The sequence below is a fragment of the Lissotriton helveticus genome, chromosome 1_1 (genome assembly GCF_964261635.1).
Source record: "Lissotriton helveticus chromosome 1_1, aLisHel1.1, whole genome shotgun sequence".
In the NCBI taxonomy this organism is placed as follows: domain Eukaryota; kingdom Metazoa; phylum Chordata; class Amphibia; order Caudata; family Salamandridae; genus Lissotriton; species Lissotriton helveticus.
The window spans coordinates 1,737,313,886-1,737,331,855 of record NC_136057.1 but is presented as its reverse complement, the minus strand read 5'-3'; the positions used below and the strand labels follow the sequence as shown (position 1 = coordinate 1,737,331,855).

At 46.0% G+C, this 17,970-nt stretch overlaps 1 protein-coding gene across 5 annotated transcripts in view; it reads left to right on the top strand.

The window, feature by feature from the left end:
- The window catches only part of DHPS (deoxyhypusine synthase), a 352,040-nt gene that overhangs the window by 279,212 nt on the left and 54,858 nt on the right, over positions 1 to 17,970 (top strand). For all 5 annotated transcript variants that reach the window (XM_078689208.1, XM_078689207.1, XM_078689203.1 and 2 more), the window contains exons 6-7: positions 7,081 to 7,167; positions 7,251 to 7,356. In XM_078689208.1, coding sequence (XP_078545334.1) covers positions 7,081 to 7,167; positions 7,251 to 7,356 — 193 coding nt within the window. The remainder of the gene's footprint in view (positions 1 to 7,080; positions 7,168 to 7,250; positions 7,357 to 17,970) is intronic.

The following is a 17,970-nucleotide window of genomic DNA, read 5'->3' as shown; positions in this document are numbered from 1 at the left end:
TATGGTAATAAAAAGATAAAAGAACGACGTGCATAACTTTATAATATTCAATCCAAACTTGTCTGGGAAAAGGGTGGATCGCATCGTGGCAGTTCAATATCCAAATACACTAGTAAGCAACTGAAAGGAGACCTGCTAACTTTCCCATAAAGCGTTTGGCTGAATAACTGTAGGTGCAATTTTAGTACCTTGTGATCTAGAAACTAAGGGTTAAAATAAGCATTAATTATGCGGGGAAAATTGGTAATTCTAAAGCCATGTAATTTGCAAAAACAACTCACTGTGAAAATGGCAGATACGGTGCAGTTGAAGATCATTCAATGCAGACATGTTTTAATAAAAGTAAACGTTTGAATTGGCCTGGGCAGGTTTTACTCATTCAACTGGCTTCGGGAGTTTCAGTTCAAGCCTTTCGTGCTTCCAGCATCTCATTTAATTTACAGGTAATTAACGCATTGCTGCATAATTTGGCAGTAAACGTTTGAATTGGCCTGGGCAGGTTTTACTCATTCAACTGGCTTCGGGAGTTTCAGTTCAAGCCTTTCGTGCTTCCAGCATCTCATTTAATTTACAGGTAAATGTAGCCTTTGAAGGGTGTGCTTACCTTACATGTTGCTAAGAACTGAAGCCTAAAAACTGAGTGGGGGGAAAAGTGAAAGCTTGCAGCAGCTTCCAAGTAAGTGTACAGTAGTATGAATGGTCAAAGAGGATTTATTTTTACCTGTCTCCGTTCGTTAATCATGGAAGATGCCTCCAATAGCACTCGACAACTTGTACTAAATTATTCAACGAGATTACTAGAGTGGTAGTTTAATGACGGCACACCTGTGCACCGACTCATGGAGGAGCGATACATTCCAACTAATTGAACCAAAAAAGAAAAAAGTTGCAATTAACACTTGAGACGGTGCTAATGAGATGGAGTGGGCGAGAAAGCAGAGTGCTTTACCTTTAATAATCCATGTGGAAAATACTCCCAGAAGAATCCCCTGCCCCTATGTGCACAACTGGATTCAAATGGCGTTTAACCTGACCCTTTACACGCTGCTTTTCTGCAGACCTGAAATACCAGAGCTGCTGGAACCAAGAAAGAAAAAAAACTGTTAATATCAACTGGCATTGCCAGCCACATTCAAGTACATAATACACACAAACCTGGAATAGCTAAAAATTCAATTTATTTTTATTTCTTTATTGTCAAAGAAGCCGTTTCAGTCCTGAAAACATGAGCATTAGTAAAGGCGTGTGCACATTTTGAACAACAAACATGGCAGATCGAGTACCCTTTAGTCATATCCGTTCTGTTTCTATTCCCTTTAATCGCCTTAGACAGCCAAACGGGTGGACCAACGAGATTGTCAGGATATTTATGAAGGATGATTAGGGTGAAGGGATCTGGGGAAATGTGGAAGCAGGTAGAAGATGGGAAACAGGCAACCTGTTACATAGCAAGGGCAAACAAAGCGAGACACTGAGTCTAAACATTGCATTTTTCGAAAAGATGCATGCTTGGTGGGTGCTGAAACCTACACAAGAGAACTTAACTTGTTCAAGTGTTTTATGGGGTCCTGACTCTGAAGGCAACGAACACACGTCCATGTTTTTATTGGTCCTTTTTAGTAGCTAGTCCGGGATTCACCACTGTGATCGATGATGCAGTCAGTCTCCCAACATTGCCTGATCACGTTAAGAGTCCTGCAAACGGCAAATGTTAGGTGAATATCTTTCTTGAAAAGCGATTCCCACCCCTCCCCCCTTCAGTGTCTGATGGCGGAATGAGAGGGAATCAGCACACTGCCACAATACCCCAGGGCGGCCTCCATGAACATGTCCATCTCCATCAGATTGATTAGTCACACGGGCCAAGGCTGCAGCCTGTGAGTCCACGCATCAGCGACCGTGGCCTTCGAGGCTCTTGAGCAGGGTCCAGTCTGCAGCTGCGGGGTCCGTGTTTGTCCGCCGGTGCAGGGCGGAAGTGGGTCGGAGGGTGCGTGCTCGGCTTGGAGCCCCCCCCCCCCCGCCTACATTCCCTGGTGTACCAGTCACTTCCCTGCCAGCCAGGGCTGCACATCTCACAACACCGCCCGCCCAGATCATGACCACCCGGACCCGCCAGTCACACGACCCACCGCAATACCCCGGAACAGTCAGTCACACGCCCTACCCCGGTCACACCACCCCCGTACCCGACGCAATACCCCGGAACCTCCAGCCACACGACCCTCGTACCCGCCCTACCCCGGTCACACCACCCTCCGTTCCAAGCCTACCCCCGGTCACACTCCGTTCCAGCCCTACCCTGGAGCAGCCAGTCACACGACCCCGTACCCGACGCAATACCCGGGAACCTCCAGCCACATGACATGCCCTACACCTCGGAGCAGCCAGTCACACGGCCGGCAGTACCCGGTTACACTCCGTTCCAGCCCTACCCCCGTCACACTACCCTCCGTACCCGCCAATCGTACCACCCTCCGGTCCAGCCCCGGTCACACGATACTCCGTACCGCCATATACCACGGAGCCGCCCGTCGCACGGCCTTCCGTCACCGCGAAGCCACCGTTCAACTATCCATCATACCCGCCTCAGAAACACGCCCGTCACACGGCCTCCCGTCACCGCCGCCCGACTCCCATGTCACAGTACCGCGACCCTCCGCCACGTACCCGACAGTCACTCACACGAATTGACCCGAGGAGACTATAAGGGCACACCCCGGGCTTTTCAGTTAAGATCCAAAGTGGAGCTGTCGACATTATACAAGATTGCCCCCCGCCCCCACTCCCGCCGAGGCCCACGCGAGCGATCACCCCGATGACGCACAGAACGACCCAGCCTGCCACGGCTAACTCCGCAGCCCTGCGGTCCTCCAGCCGACCCCGAAGACCCTTACACTCCGGAGGACACCAGCCGCCGCCATCTTACCGGCCGCCCATCGAACCCTCTCACTCGGCACCGTCCGTTAAAGTCGGTATCGATTGCGCAGCCTCAACCCTCGAGCGGCTCTTTAGAAAACGCACCCGTCTACACCACCCGGCCCGCTCTCCCTCCCAATGTCCCAAAAAACCTCCGCTCCTCGTCTCCTCCCGCCATCTCAGAACACCCGCAAGCAGACCCCCGAGCACAGCACTCACCGCAAACCGAGGGAAAAAAGGCAGCCAATCACCGCGCAGGTCGCCCGGCGAGCCTCCCGCAGCCTGAACCAATGGCAGCGCGGCTCCCGGGTGACGTCAGCGGTTGTTCCCTCGGCTTCTCCGCGGCCCCGGGGCTGCGGCGGTGATTTTCACGGGCAAAACGGCTGTGCACACGACGGCCGGAGCAGGAAGGCGGGCATCAGGAAACAAGCGGGAGGGGGCGGGAAAGGGGGAGGAGAGACGCAGCGCCATTGCGAGGCCAGCATCAGGCAACAAGCGGGAGGGGGCGGGAAAGGGGGGTGGAGAGACGCAGAAGTGCCGGCAATGCCGGACCAGATTCTGGTCCGGCATTGACGGACAGGCCCCTCGTCCAATGGCTAGGCTCCATTTATGGAGCCAGCCAATGAATGACGAGGGCCGACCCAAAGCCACACTACAGTTCTCATCAGGATTTCGCCTGCGCGAAAAAGATGCGCAGAGCGCATCTTTTCGCCAGGCAAAACCTAAAAAGGGGGACCGACAAGACGTGAGATGCTACCGTCCCATCTCACTGCTGGACTCGCTCGGGAAAGTTGTGGGGAGAGTAATCCTAGAGCGACTCCTGCAGTGGTGTGAGGACAGAGGCATCATCTCCGATCTCCAGTTCGGATTCCGAGAGGGCTTCGGAACGGTGGAACAGGCCCTAAATCTTAGCCTGTTAATGGGCAAGTACATGCAGGCCAAGGGGACCACGATATACATGGTATACGTGGACCTCTCCGCAGCCTTTGACTGCGTTTCGCACTCAAAGCTGTGGTCGGTTCTATGCTACATGGGAGTAGAATCCCCTCTCATAGATTTTTTGAGGGAGCTCTACACAGGAGCCTCGGCCAGAGTGCGCTACGGACTCAAGGGCGAGCTGACGGCCCCGTTTGGAGTAGAGCGCGGAGTCAGGCAAGGTTGTGTCCTGGCCCCCCTCCTTTTCTCATTTTACACCAACGGTCTGGAGGAGGAGATGCTGAGGGGGGCCCAGGACCTCCCGCGCATTAAACAGCGCCTGATTCCCGCTCTGCTTTACGCGGATGACGCGGTTATCCTTGCGCGTACTCCCCGAGAGCTCCAGCACTCCTTGAATAGATATACAACCTTCATGGGGGGTCTGGATCTCCAGGTAAATGTCAAGAAAACGTTTGTCATGGTATCAGGTACGAAGAAAAAAGGAGTAAAGGAAATCTACCTCGACAATCACAAACTCGAGGTCACCACCAAGTACCCGTACCTTGGTATCATGATGGACGATCGATTGACATGGAAGGCAGCCGTAGAAACAAGATGCCATCTGTTTAAAAGATCAACAGCGGCTCTGATAAGTTTCTCCCAGAGATTGGGGAAAAGGCCCCCTTTAGAGCTACTGAAAATATATAGCGCCAAATGTCAGGCCATTGCGCTGTATGGAGCGGGTGTCTGGGGACACACTGATTCAAGCTCCATTCAGATAGCAGAAAACGCGTTCTTAAGATTCCTATTGGCCACCCCAAGAGGCACCTTAATCTACGCCTCCCATCTAGAGTTAGGAATCCCTTACCTGGAGGACCTGATCAAGATACAACCTCTGATGCTGTGGCGGCGCATTTGGACGTCTGTGAAAAATGCGCTGACCCAGTCTATCGTAGCCGACACAATGGCTCTGGACAAGTCTTCCAGAGTAAGATGACTTTCCTATATCAGAAATTTCCTAAGAGATCTTGGACTTGAGAAATATTACTCCCACCCAGAGGCCATAATTGATCTCTCAAAAAAGGCATTAAAACAACAAGCCCTCCACCATCTAGAGACGCTACGAATGGCATCTGAAGCGTCTAAAATCTCGGTCATTCATGCAAATATGGTACAAATAACGTTTGGCATCCAGCCCTATTTGACACTACAGGTATCAACCTACGAGAGAATGTTGATGACCAGATTTAGGCTAGATACTTTTTTCAGACTGGTCGCGTTTCCCATGAGAAAAGGAAATGAAGCTAATAATTCTTTATGCCCCTGCGATGAAAAATCAACTCAGTCTAACCTACATGTAACCATGTTTTGTAAATTCCACCGCCCACATAGATCAATTTGGTTACTTCCTATACTGAGGAGCTGGGGCATCAAACAATGTAGACCAGCAATGCTTAGACTCCAAATGCTTGAATCTGAAACAGTTTGTTACTTTGTTCTCAACTTTTTAAAATGTGTCATGAAACACAGGCAAAATTTATAACAAGTATTTTTTAACCAGAACCGACTAATGATATGATTCAATAACATGATGTCTATCTGTCATCTGATATATGTATGAAATTTTAGTGAATCTCATTATCTTATGTAATATTGTAATGTCTATTGTAATTCTGTTTTTCTTTCAATGCCTCTTTTATGGTTTTTCATTTTAAAAAAAACTGAATAAAGAAGTTTATATTTATTTAATATTAAAATAGCAGAAAGCAGTTGGGTATTCTAACGACCACTTCTGAGTTGGGTTCTTGGCAGTTCTGCTCTTATGCTTATTCCATTCAGACTGGTCCAACCTAAATCTTCGTCATGAAATGTGAGCAGGAAGACAGGATGATTGGAACCGGGAACAATCCAAAAGAAGGGAATAAAGATAAGCAAGGCTTCACCACTTAACTGCTTGTTAACCTAATAGGGGTAGCTGTTCCAGAAAACATTGGGCATGGAACGGCAAGGGAACACTCCCTAGCTTCAAAGGGGCCATCTGTCTCCTCTTCGTAGCACTTTTTTGTCTTACCCACTACAAAAGGATCTGTGAAATGTTCAGCAATTCATATCTGCTATGCGAGCTCTCCCTCAAACCTCTGTCTTAAGTACCACTAAAATGTCGTGCTGATGAAGTGAAACCAAATATGGCTACAGTCACTTGTGTCATATATGTGCTTCACAAGCATCCTTTAGCACACAAATAACATATGCACAGACAACATCCATATCTCATATGTATGGGCGGAGGACCCGTTTGCAGGGAACTTTCAGACAAATTTGGACAAGTGCAGGACAGGCAAGAAGGCCACTCTTCCCTAGCAGATGACCCCTGAAAAGGCTTCCCTTGCTGATGAAATCTACTTGCTACCACCACTGTCAGTTCTGTACAGCAAGCACACTCCGCAATGAGGGAGAAGATGGTGTGCCTTCCAGAACGTGGTGTCCTCCTCTAGGTCTCAAGTCACAGGAAGCTCCTTCAGTGCACATGCATTATTGTCATGTTTGCTGAGATAGGGGCCTAAAGAGTCACAACTTACTACAGTGATTTTGAGGTAGGAAAATATGCAATTAGTTTCTCTGTCCAACAGTACGGCCAGTGTGGAAGTAGATAGAATGAGGTGTGGTTTCTTCACACATGAATGAGTTGTATTGGGGCTCCTGGGGATTATAAATGGTGGGGTGGCGTCTGATGGTGGTTACAGGCCACGTGGTGAAGATTTATGTTCTAGTCACTGGCAGTAGTTACAGTGCTAGGAGAACCAAGAATGCTCTCAATGACTGGTGCTATGCTGGTGCTAGATGATCATACCATTTGATTATGACAGATAAAAGGGAAGCCCACTGTGGCTAGGGTGGGGTTTACATGTCCCATCTAACATCTACAATTACCAATTTATGGTTTACATACTTTTCAATAGCCACTCTCCGGTCTTGTTCAGTAAAGTCTCACAAATATTTATCTCCCCATCCAGGTTATTGTCATCATTCTTTTTTTATTTAAACGTTAGAAGCCTTTCCAATATTCTATAGTTAACTATTCATGCAGCAACATGGGTTGAGCACCTGCCTGCTATTATAATTTTCCCTAAGGGCCCATAAGTGACTATTCTAATTTTTGTCCAAGGAAGGCACTGAGAAGTATGCCACATCTTGACAGAGCCTTTGTCTACTTAGCACCATCTCAACTAAATCCTCTTATCTTCCCAGGGCATCAAATGGACCCCTTCAAAGATGATCGCACGGCTCGGCATAGAGATTAACAACCCAGACTCCATTTACTACTGGGCACAGAAGGTGAGTGCTGTGTTGGCCCTTGACCTGTGTTGGGGAGTTTTGGGTTGTTTTCAGTGCACTTACTTTTGTCTCTCTGTCTCCAGAATAATATCCCAGTCTTCAGTCCTGCCTTGACTGACGGGTCCCTGGGTGATATGATATACTTCCACTCCTACAAGAATCCTGGGCTAGTGCTGGACATTGTGGAGGGTGAGCTGATCTAGTCTCAAAATAGTTGTATGTGTCTCTAAGTAGTGATAAAAATTGTTTGTGTTTGGGCTGTGTACTACCTTTTATATGACTACAGTAGCTCTGTTATCCTCAGATGTTTCCATGGGACATCCGTTACAGAAGCAGGCTGTCTAGGGACAGATGGATGGAGGGATGGGAGGTGAGTGGTTCGATGGACTGAATGGGGAGAGGGATAGATGGAAGGAGGAAGTGGCTGGTGGGGCAGCTATATTGACTAGTGGAGGGAGAGATGGTGCGGGATGGGTAGATGAATAGAGGAAAGGAGGGAGTGGGTGGAGGGACAGCTATATTGATCAGTGGAGTGTGGGTTGGGTAGACTGGACCATGTACCCCATACCAGGAGTTGAAGCCAGGCAGCACATTGCTCCAGAACCTAAAGTTAGTGATTAGTCCGGAGTTATCAATTATTGGAATCAGTGTTTAGCACCCAAGAAAACCATTCCATGCAGTCATTCCAGTTTCTTTGTGGTAGATTAAAATTAAAAGGGGTTTGGTGTGATCATTAGTGGGAAGAGAGGGATATGTCATTTAACGGAGATTTTTTGGGTTAATAGATAAGCTAGATGAGATTTATTATTGCTATGTTGCTGGGGTATGACTTTTAAAAAAAGGAGCGATTATGATATTTGACATGAGTTGAGGGCAATTTTTCAGAAATAGATTAATAGACATTAAGGCAAACAAAACTGTTTATGGTAAATCTAGCACCTGCTAGTTTGATTGCTGAATAAATGGAAGAATAGATGGGCAGAATTGTAGATGCTGCTGTTTGAAACAAAAGGAGCACAAGCAGGTTTAAGCTATGGGACACAGATTTGGTCGGTCTAAATAATCTCACATTCAGATATGAACTAAGTTCTCCTAAAAAGTACGCTTTACACCACTCAGTTGACATGCACACCGGATGTCCGCAAAAAATGTCTCATAAGCATAACTTTAGTGTTAAGCCAGAAGGAGGCTCACTCCTCCTGTATCAGAGAAGAAGGTGTGTTTGCTGCGAGGATTATAAAAAAATGGTGTGCCTCCAGCAATAATAAGTGTCAACATCCCAGGTTATGGACAATAGTCTTGGATATTTGCTGTGCCCCTCTAGGTCTCTGAACCAGGCTCAGAATTAAAGGACAGGCCTAGGCTTCAGCGCACAAGCTCGATTAGTGTGTGAGCTGGGCCACAATGTCAGAATATTAGATATCAAATTTAGTTGTCACTTTGGGCAGGAGTTCTAAGCCGGTTTACCATGAAGGGGACATCCTGACCCAACAGATAACTACTCGCCATTTCCAGACCCATTTGTCCTCTTAAAAAAGAACAGAGAGGCAACGTAAACGAATCAATCCGGACTCTTCGAATGATGTTAGATATGATCCTTTAATGGAATCTTGGACCACAAATTACATAGAATGATGCAAACGTGCACCCGAAGCGCAGCAAACGTGTTTCGCCCTGAATAGGGCTTCCTCAAGGCAGTTATCCGATAGCTCCACTCTTATGTAGGTCACGAAAGACCAGGAGATGGGGGAAGGGAGGGGAGGGAGGGAAAGGTAGTTCGGGTTTAGCAGATTATATAAGTTCCATATATGACAGTTGGACGCTGTACTTGAGAGATATCCGGAGAACTGTCCGACGTGATGAAAGTTAATTTGAAAGAAATGCTACCATAAGTTAAAGTTTAAAGGAAAAGGAAAAGACTGATACAATGTGTAATGATTGAATGTAATGTGAAATAACTGCTTCAGTCACGAATAAAGAGTTTAAAAAAATGTAGGTCACGAAAGTATCCGGATCAATACTTCAAATACTTTCGAATTCGGTGCATCTTCATTACATAAAAACAAATATTCTTAGCGGCTACCTTTGTCTATCTCCCAATGTAATTGAGAGTCCGTAGTCTCTTAGAACGTGATGTATTAAATCTCCAAAATCAGTAGTGCAATCCAAATTCCGGTTTCTGGTGTTCACTAGGATAGATGATACACCTGGGGTTATACAGTATTCGTAGTCGTTACTTCATTTCCATTCGTAACGCCGTGCCTCTCCACCCGCCGTCACTCTCAAAACAAAACAGACCCCTTTGTCCCATCTTCATTTCATTGCACACTTAAAAGTATGCTTTGCTTAGATTTGAAAAAAAAAATTTGTTATATCACTATGTTTTCACTTACCTTTTGACTATTTTGCACCTCCTCCTTCTCCAATAATGTATTTATTTATCTTAATCCCTTAATGTGCTAGTGAATTTGGCTTAATTGCATTCATCAGTTGTGGAGAGCATATTTTTATGATTTCAGTGAGTATATTTGTGTATTATTTGGAATGGAGGTGATGTATTGTATTCTTTTTTTCCTCTGACATTAGTAGTAATCTTGCGTACCTAAGGAATATATACATACATCAAGCAACATTTGGAATGCAAAAATAGAAACCTTCGATTAGCAACTTAAAAGGCAGAGTATAGTCGGAGAAGGAATGTTTGTTAACACGTTATTGTGAAAGACCACAACTGAGAGATGCTAGCCTGATCATTTCTTGAACTGAATTCCTTAGGTTAGTGGCATGGCAAGTAAACTCCTCATTTACATTTTTTGATTTGCTTAATGAACTGTGTTTTAGCTACATTTTGGAGTTACTTTTCCAAAGAATGTTTTGGCAGCAAGGGGCACTTTATGGTGTAGATATGGAGATTGCATCAGGAGTAAGACTCTGTAAGGTTTGCAGCAGGTTATTTTGTTGTCTTATTACCTTGAGGGGAAACTAAATACATTTAGTTAGTTGTGGTGTAATCTTTTTACGACCCTTGATTAGATTTTTCACTAAGTGAATATATCTTGATGGGGCGCTAGATATTTTACTGAATAGCCCGTTAAAACAAGAGCTTTGAAGACTTCCCATAATGTCTTTGGTGATGGGCGATTTGATTTTTGGGGGATTTACATTGCGCCAGTTAAGGAGATGTATAAGATTTTATTAAAGACAATGAGGTGAGTATAATAGGCCTTCGAGACAGTCTCTCCAGCAGCACACCCCATCTCTCATTGTACAAGGAAAACCAGGTAAGAATCCAACATCAGGCAGAACAACTTGGGAAATCTTCAGCACAGCATCTAACGGGAAGCCCGGGAAGAAGATCCAAACAGGGTTTCAGGAAAGCTTGCAGAACTTGAAGTTAAAATCAGTCGGAATCTGAGCATATAATGGGAGGTAAAATAAAGTAAGAAGGCTCCAAAGGGGCATCCTATGCACCAGGAAGAGGCTGTTACAATCTTGGAAGGCAAAATGAAATGAGGTAATCTTGATGTGAACTTAAACAAATTAGCATGGCAGTCTGGCAACCACTACAAAACATTTGTAGTCTAGCAGGTAGGTAATTAATACATAGGAAAGAGCGTCAGGGAGACACTACACTTACAGACACAAAACCACCCGGGAAGAATATCGTACTCATCTCGTTGTCTTTAATAGAGTCTTATTTTTTTCATTAAAGCCAGGAAAAACCCCATTTTACCATGAGACAATGAGCCGGTACAGTATGCAAATTCAAATCCTATTGAACACCAGATCAGACATACATGCAAGGGTTTTTGTAGAAAGTCCTAAACATAGTAGCAGCTGTTATAAGGATAGCCTCTAGAAAGGTCACACCATCTTGAGGATCCCCAGAGACTTCCCATGCTAAAAGATGTAGTTGCCCTTAGACAACATGGTCATTGTGTCAACCATTCAGATCTAGAAGCGGAGTCAAGATTGAAGGAAAGGTAGAAACATACGTGGTAAGCTCTAGCGGATGATGGAAATAAGCTTCAGAGTGCCAATGTGAAGAACTGAAGGCCACTGTGCAAAAGAAACACCTCTCCAGGAGGAGGAACCTGGGGAGAGGAACAAAGGGAGGGAACACATAAGATTGGAAGAGAGACCAGTTCTGGATAAAGGCTTCTGTTGCTTAGGTGTCTGCATTCGGAGGCTATCTCATGAGAATTGGAAGTTGAATGTTCAGCTGGAAAGCAAAAAGGTTCAGGTCCAGAGAACCCCAGAGAAGACCAATGCGAAAAACATCATTTTGGTCCATCACCCAGTCACTGAAGTCCCAGAGAGGTGTCTGACAACCACTCCACTGTGGAATTTTAGGTACCTGTAAGGTACTTCACCACTGCATAAAGGTTGCTGCAAAGACCGTATTCTCACAGGTCCTGGTAGAGATCGGTCATTGAATTTGTTCTTGCAGTTTAACGTTTGTTGATGTGCCTGACTGCTGAAAGATTGTCCATCCTCAGCAGGATGCAGAATTGATATTTATACTTGGTGGAGTACTTGATGGCAAAGGTGCTTGCCAAGAACTACAAGGCATTGATATAAAGAGGGGAGGAGTTGGCCTAACGGCTAGAGCGCTCGACCTCTGACCTGGGAATCTGGGTTCGAGTCTCGGTAACGACACCAAAACCTCCTGTTAGTCTGGACAAATCACTTCATTTCCCCGTGCCTAAAATGAATGTGTGTCCTCATGTAAAGTAACTGGTGCTATGTAAAGCCCTCTGATACCCGATTCGGGTCTAGTTCGCGCTATATAAAACTCTGCCAAAAAAAAAAAAAAAAAGATTCTTCTAGGAAGAAGACCACAATTCCCTGGTCGAAAGAGTACCGAGTTGGCTCCCCAGCCTAATCTACTAGCATGTGAATTGATGATTACATAAGAAGAGGACCCAAGTATTTTACATAAGGAGAGGAGACAAATATGACTTGAACAGTCAGGCTTACATGTTTACGAGCCACCACTGCAGCTCCATGCAAGATTCAATGTCCAGGAGAATGAGATCTGAGTAATTGGAATCCATGACGAAGGAGATTTCGAGCACTGCATGATAAAAAGAAAAAATGCAAGGAAAGAAAGGGAGCTGTTGGCATTGGAGTGGGAAGGAAAGGGGGGGATATAATGAATGGGGAAAGTGAATGCTACAAAAGCGGAGGAATTGAGATGGTTTAGAAAGCTACATTACAGCTGTGTTGCAGATAACAAGGAAAAGAGGGGTTTGGTGGAAGATAAGGAGAAAAGGGAAAGAAAATGTGCGCACTTATCAGTTGCCTGGAGCAGCAGTAAGAGAGGGCGTGTGATGCTAGAAAGGCTGTCTTATAGGCCTGGTGACAATATAAGCCTTTGTCATCACACCTCAAAGAGACTGCATATTGTAACACCCCATTGTCTTGTGGAAAAAATGTAAAGATGGAGCTTTCAAATGGACGTTTTAAAGGTTTTTATCCAACTTGGTCTTGCAGATTTAGTTTTTTTCAATAGTAAAGTAGTGGGATTTGTTGTGGCGCAAACCCTAAGGACCCAATCATCTTGGACTGCCTAGCTAATGGATGTCCAGCAGAGACCCACGAGGACTTGGTGCACTCCACATTTGAACAAATCTGCAAAAGAGAAATGTGCACTTATAATGAATGTCGATGGGACTAGTTGACAAAGTAAGTGGGAATCTAAAAAAAAAATCTGACATGGATCTCACCCTCCTTGACATATGTTGCATATCTTTGGTGTAGCTTGTCTGAAACCTGAAGAGAAAAATCTTAAAATTATGGAAGCCATCCAATAATTTCTACCCGAGATTTGTGAGAGCTAGAAAAGCCCAGGACCAGATGCCAAGGAAGAATTGCTGTGTAATCGAAGCTTGCTTGTCTCCAAAGGTATTTTTCCAGATTTTGACTGACTTTTATGAAACATATACCATAGAAGAAATGTTTTTTTTCATCAAATCAGTGCGCTTCATGCTACTGTGAAGATTGTAAATTATTCTCTGAGCTTGTAAACCACTGCATTGCAGTAAAAGCTCAATTCCCTTCGGACCCTGGCCTCAAAATTATTTTTAAATGTCAGGTGCGGTCACCTCCTCAGGCCAATTGACAGATTTACTGCATCCCTCTACTTGGCCTTTGTACCAGCAAAGTTGAAACAAGCCTTCATTGCCACATTGGTTCAGGCCGGTTTAGCGGTTGATGTAAACCCCTGCCCAATCTTCAACGCATGCTTCCATCCATGCTTTTGGAGTGGGCAGTTGTTTAGGATGGCTCTGGTATCTCTGGAATCTGATGACATTCCGCATCCTACGCAAGTGGGCATCAGCCCTCTGAGTGGGACAAAGCTGGCCATTGTGTCCACACTGTATCATTTGCGCACAGATTTGGACATGTGGAGTGAGGGTCCTAGTGTTTTTGAATGGCTTGTCTCTTTTGAAACAGTTGGGCATGAGATGTTTTACAAGAGACTGGTGTGTCTTTCTCATTCCTTTCTGAATGAGTGAAACAAAGCTGAGTTGCTTCGCCCTTTAATTTATTTACTACTAATTACCAAATGCAGAGTATTTGGGGCTCTGCAGTCTGCCTTTCTAATAAGCACCACCTTGCACGGGTTAAGATCATTGAACAACATGTGTTTTATAACTGTATCATATCGGCGAAGAGACAAGATCATACATTGAGATCTTAATGATGGATGCAGGTAGCACAGGCAAAAAAAGAAGCATCAGTTTTAATATAGACATGCTCGTTGTTCTTCTGATTGTTGATGGAACCAAGGCAGACCTTTTTCATCCTAAACTCCTACAGAGATTTTGTTCTTTGTCAACTCTCGCATAGCTTATGCTTACAGCATTTATTTGGGACTGCCAAATGATGTATGTGAAGACTGCGCTGTTTGCGCAATGCTTCATTGTGCTTGAGTTTGCATTGAGGTGCAAAGAGTATATCTCTCTGGCGCTTGCATCTTTATATTGGATTCCGGTCCATCGAAAGATTACCTTCAGTTCTTTGTTCCTGGCCGTTATTCTTTCTTGAAACCTCAGCGCTCTGTCAGAGTGCAAAATGTGTATATTGTTCTGCATCTGGCTTCTCAGCTCTATCGCCGCTGCTCTCCTCCTAATTCCAAAGTTGGGAATGTAAGGCTAGTCCTTCCCAGTCCAAGCAATGAAGCTATGGAACGGCATCTAGGTAAAGTCTGAGCTTCTAAAGCCCCGCCCCTCCACCCGTCAGATGTTATGGTAGTCGAATCTGTGAGTGCACCACTGTAGAGTGGCCTCAGGGTACCATCTGAGGTCCTTGAAAGGGCCAGGTCTATGGTAGGTGTATATGGTGGTTGCCTGCAGTATAACTTCTGCCTCAGTGGTGCTGAAGTGCTTTACAAAAACTTGTGACATGACATATTTAGGTAGTATTTGTGTTCTTTTTTGAGTTTCTGAAATCTATGATCCAGAGTTGTCTTGCTCAGGTACAGTTTTAGGGAAAGGGTGGTCACTTTGGGTTTGGCAAGAAAGTAATTCATTTTGTTGATGTTGTCCATAGACCATCCCATCAAGTATGCTGAGTGTCTTCTGCTTGAACCTTCACCTTCCCAATGTGTTCGGAGACCTGGCTGTATTATACAACCATGAAGCTGTGCCACCCTCAATTAAGGGTCTTTTAGTCCTCTCTCCTCCTGAACTACCACCCCCTTCCAAGAAAGGACATTAAACTTGTGCCCCGCAGTGCAGCACATGGAGGCCACTTGTCTGTCTTATTGTCTTCATCAGTTTCTCTACCCAAGGTTATTGCAAGTCGCCGTCTCAATCACTTCTCCTGCAAATGTTTCTCATTCTTTGGCATCCCGTTTTTTAATGGGTATCTCTTGAAGCTTTTGACGTCTCTCTCTATTAATTTGTTAGCCTCTATTTTTATATTACTTAAATTCTCCCACTAGTCCTCCCTGTCTTCCTTTGCCTTTTCCTTTTAATCACCTTGTTTCTTAATGGGGAGGGGAGAGCTGGGATATCGCCCCTTCCTATCCTTTTCCTGTTTCACCACATCCTTTCTTTTTTCTTTTTCTGTCTGCACTTATCTCCAGATGAGGTTTTTGTTATATTTTTTATTTTCACCCCGCATTTTGTATTTGAAGGGGTGTTGTTTGGGGTTACTGCCCTCTTCTGTTATCCTCTCCCTTCCTGTCTTTTTCCCTTTTTTATTCTGTTTTCCTTATCCCATCTTGCCATTTTCCCATTTTTCCATACATTTTATTTAATAATTGGAATATTTTAATTTTGTGTCATTTGATGGTGTTAATTTCTTAGTCTTAAATGAGCTAATTGTTTGTGTCTTCCCGTCCACTCCAACTGTCGCTAACTGTTGAATGAACAGTTGAGGTGTCTAATTACAGTACTAAGTGTGCCTATTACATTGAAGTCTCCACCATAATCCTTTTTTTGTATAAGCAATTTTATTGAGTTTTCAATATAACCAAACAAACAACACCATTCAGAATTACATCGCGTTAGAGTAGTCCAGGGTAAGCACATTCCACAAGATACGAAAAGTGACGTACATACAAACCTAAGGTCAACATATCCAGAGGCAATTTGTAGATCAAATCAGCCCATCTTAACTCTCTATCACTCCCACCCATTTCCCTCATATTCGGTGAAATTTCTCGGGACAACCCCATGCCACATAAAGAGGCCGTTCCTGGGCGGCCCACCAGTCCACCCCCTCCGCGCCAATGTTGGTGCGGTAGCATTCAGCCAATGGGCAGCGATATCTCTCGTTCGAGGCATGTGGGCTGCTAAATTCATATCTAGTGCATAGATCGCCGCCTAGTGTTGGGTCCGGATGATTGCACATTGTTGTCCTGGAAGAGTCTTCGAAGTATCACGAGATAGGTGGCTCCTCCCCTGGACTACAGTGCGCATGGGCATCGACTCCATCCCCAGATTGTTTTTTTCCGCCATTGGGTTCGGATGTGGTTCTCGACGTCTCCGTGTCGGAACCGATAAACTTTGTTCTTAAGGCCAAAAGGCCTTCGTTACCAGCGTCGGTATTGTTTGCGCACGGTCTCGAGCGTCGTCCGACTCTCTGAGCCGGAAATCTACGGAGTCTATTTACTCTTCGCACTTCGAGGCCCTCTCGTCGCAGCAAGACCCGACGACCTTAACATGGAGCGGAGCCCGTTTAAGTTCTGCCCCGTCTGTGGATCCAAATATCCACACATCGATGTGCATCCGGTCTGTAATAAATGCCTGTCACCGGACCACAACGAAGACGACTGCATGGCCTGCTCAAAATTCAGGTCAAAGAAGATGCTCAAGCTTCGGCACGCGGCGCGCCTCGAGGCCCAGCGAGCGACACCGGCACCCGACAACATATTCGACGACCCTGTGGAGGAAGGCGGTAGCCATCATCTCCAAATTTCACCACCGTCGACGGAGGTCCAGTCTGATCCCGAGGAACACGTCGGAGGACAGGACCAGGACATTGAATACGTCAAGGAGGTAGGGGACGACGAAGAAGTTTATGGGGCCGCGGAAGATAGCTCAGAGGAAGAGCTATGCCCCGAAGTCTATATTACACAGGCTCAGGTCACGGGATCGCCACTCGGCCTTACCCACGACCCTGCACCGCTATCCCCGGCCCCGCATTCTAGCCCGGCCACGGACACTCAAGCGGAGCCGCCATCCAACGTATCGAAACCGAAACCTTCGGTTTCTACAACACCCAAGATGGCCGACGACCAGGCAAAATCGAAACCGAAACCAGCGGATTCGACAAAACCTAAAATGGCCGACGTCCAGCAGAAAACGAAACTGAAACTAACGGACTCGACAACATCTAAGATGGCCGACGTCCCACAAAAAATGTCAAAGCCTGCTCCTTCGTCGACTCCGTCCACCTCCGGTCCACAGAAGTCGAAGAAGGCTATCGAGCCAACAGCGCCGCAGAAGGTGCACAAGGACTCATCCTCCAAGAAGGGCGTCCGTCAAGAGTCGGCCTCTGTTGCTCCGGCACGGACGTCGAAGTCTGTTCACACGCCTTCAGACGCTCCTACGGCGCCGTCAACTAAACGCCCCGTCGAACAAAAATCGACTACAGGCCACGACCCGAAGGCCGCAGCCACTACGCATCGGCACAAGGATGTTGGAAATGCAGCATCAGCATCGGCGCCAAAGCCTACAACGGAGCCGCGCCGCGTTGCAGCTGAAGAATCGTCGACGCAAATACCGTCGACACCGAGGGACTCCGACGCCACCGGACACCGAACGTCGGCTACGACACCCTCCGCCTCCTTCACTAAACAAGTCACCGACTCCCTGAAAAGGATTCGAGAAAAGACTTTGTCGGCGACGGCTCCCACGCCATCGGCTCCAAAAGAGGTTGACACTCCTCAGAAGTCTTCAACCAAGCTTATTTACACTCTTCCACCAAAGGTGCCACCAAAGGCATTTGCGCCTAAATCGGTGCCAAAGACTTCGGCTCCTTCGACGCTTCAAGCCTCAGAAGAACACTCTGAGCGTTTCATCGATGCCCAAACAGGGAAACTGACCCTTTACAAAAGGAAGATCACTTCCCAACCACTGGAATCCTATGTTATTCCACTGAAGAAAAAGAGGCCAGCACAGGACATTCCTGCCCTTATTGAGCCTATCCTACCACCACCCAGAAGAAGTCCATCACCTTCCCCAAACCAATCAGGGGGAGAGGGTGATGAGGAAGACGACCAATACAATTTCCCAGTGGACAATGACCCTGATGTTCAGCAGGACACATATGACGACACTGGGGACC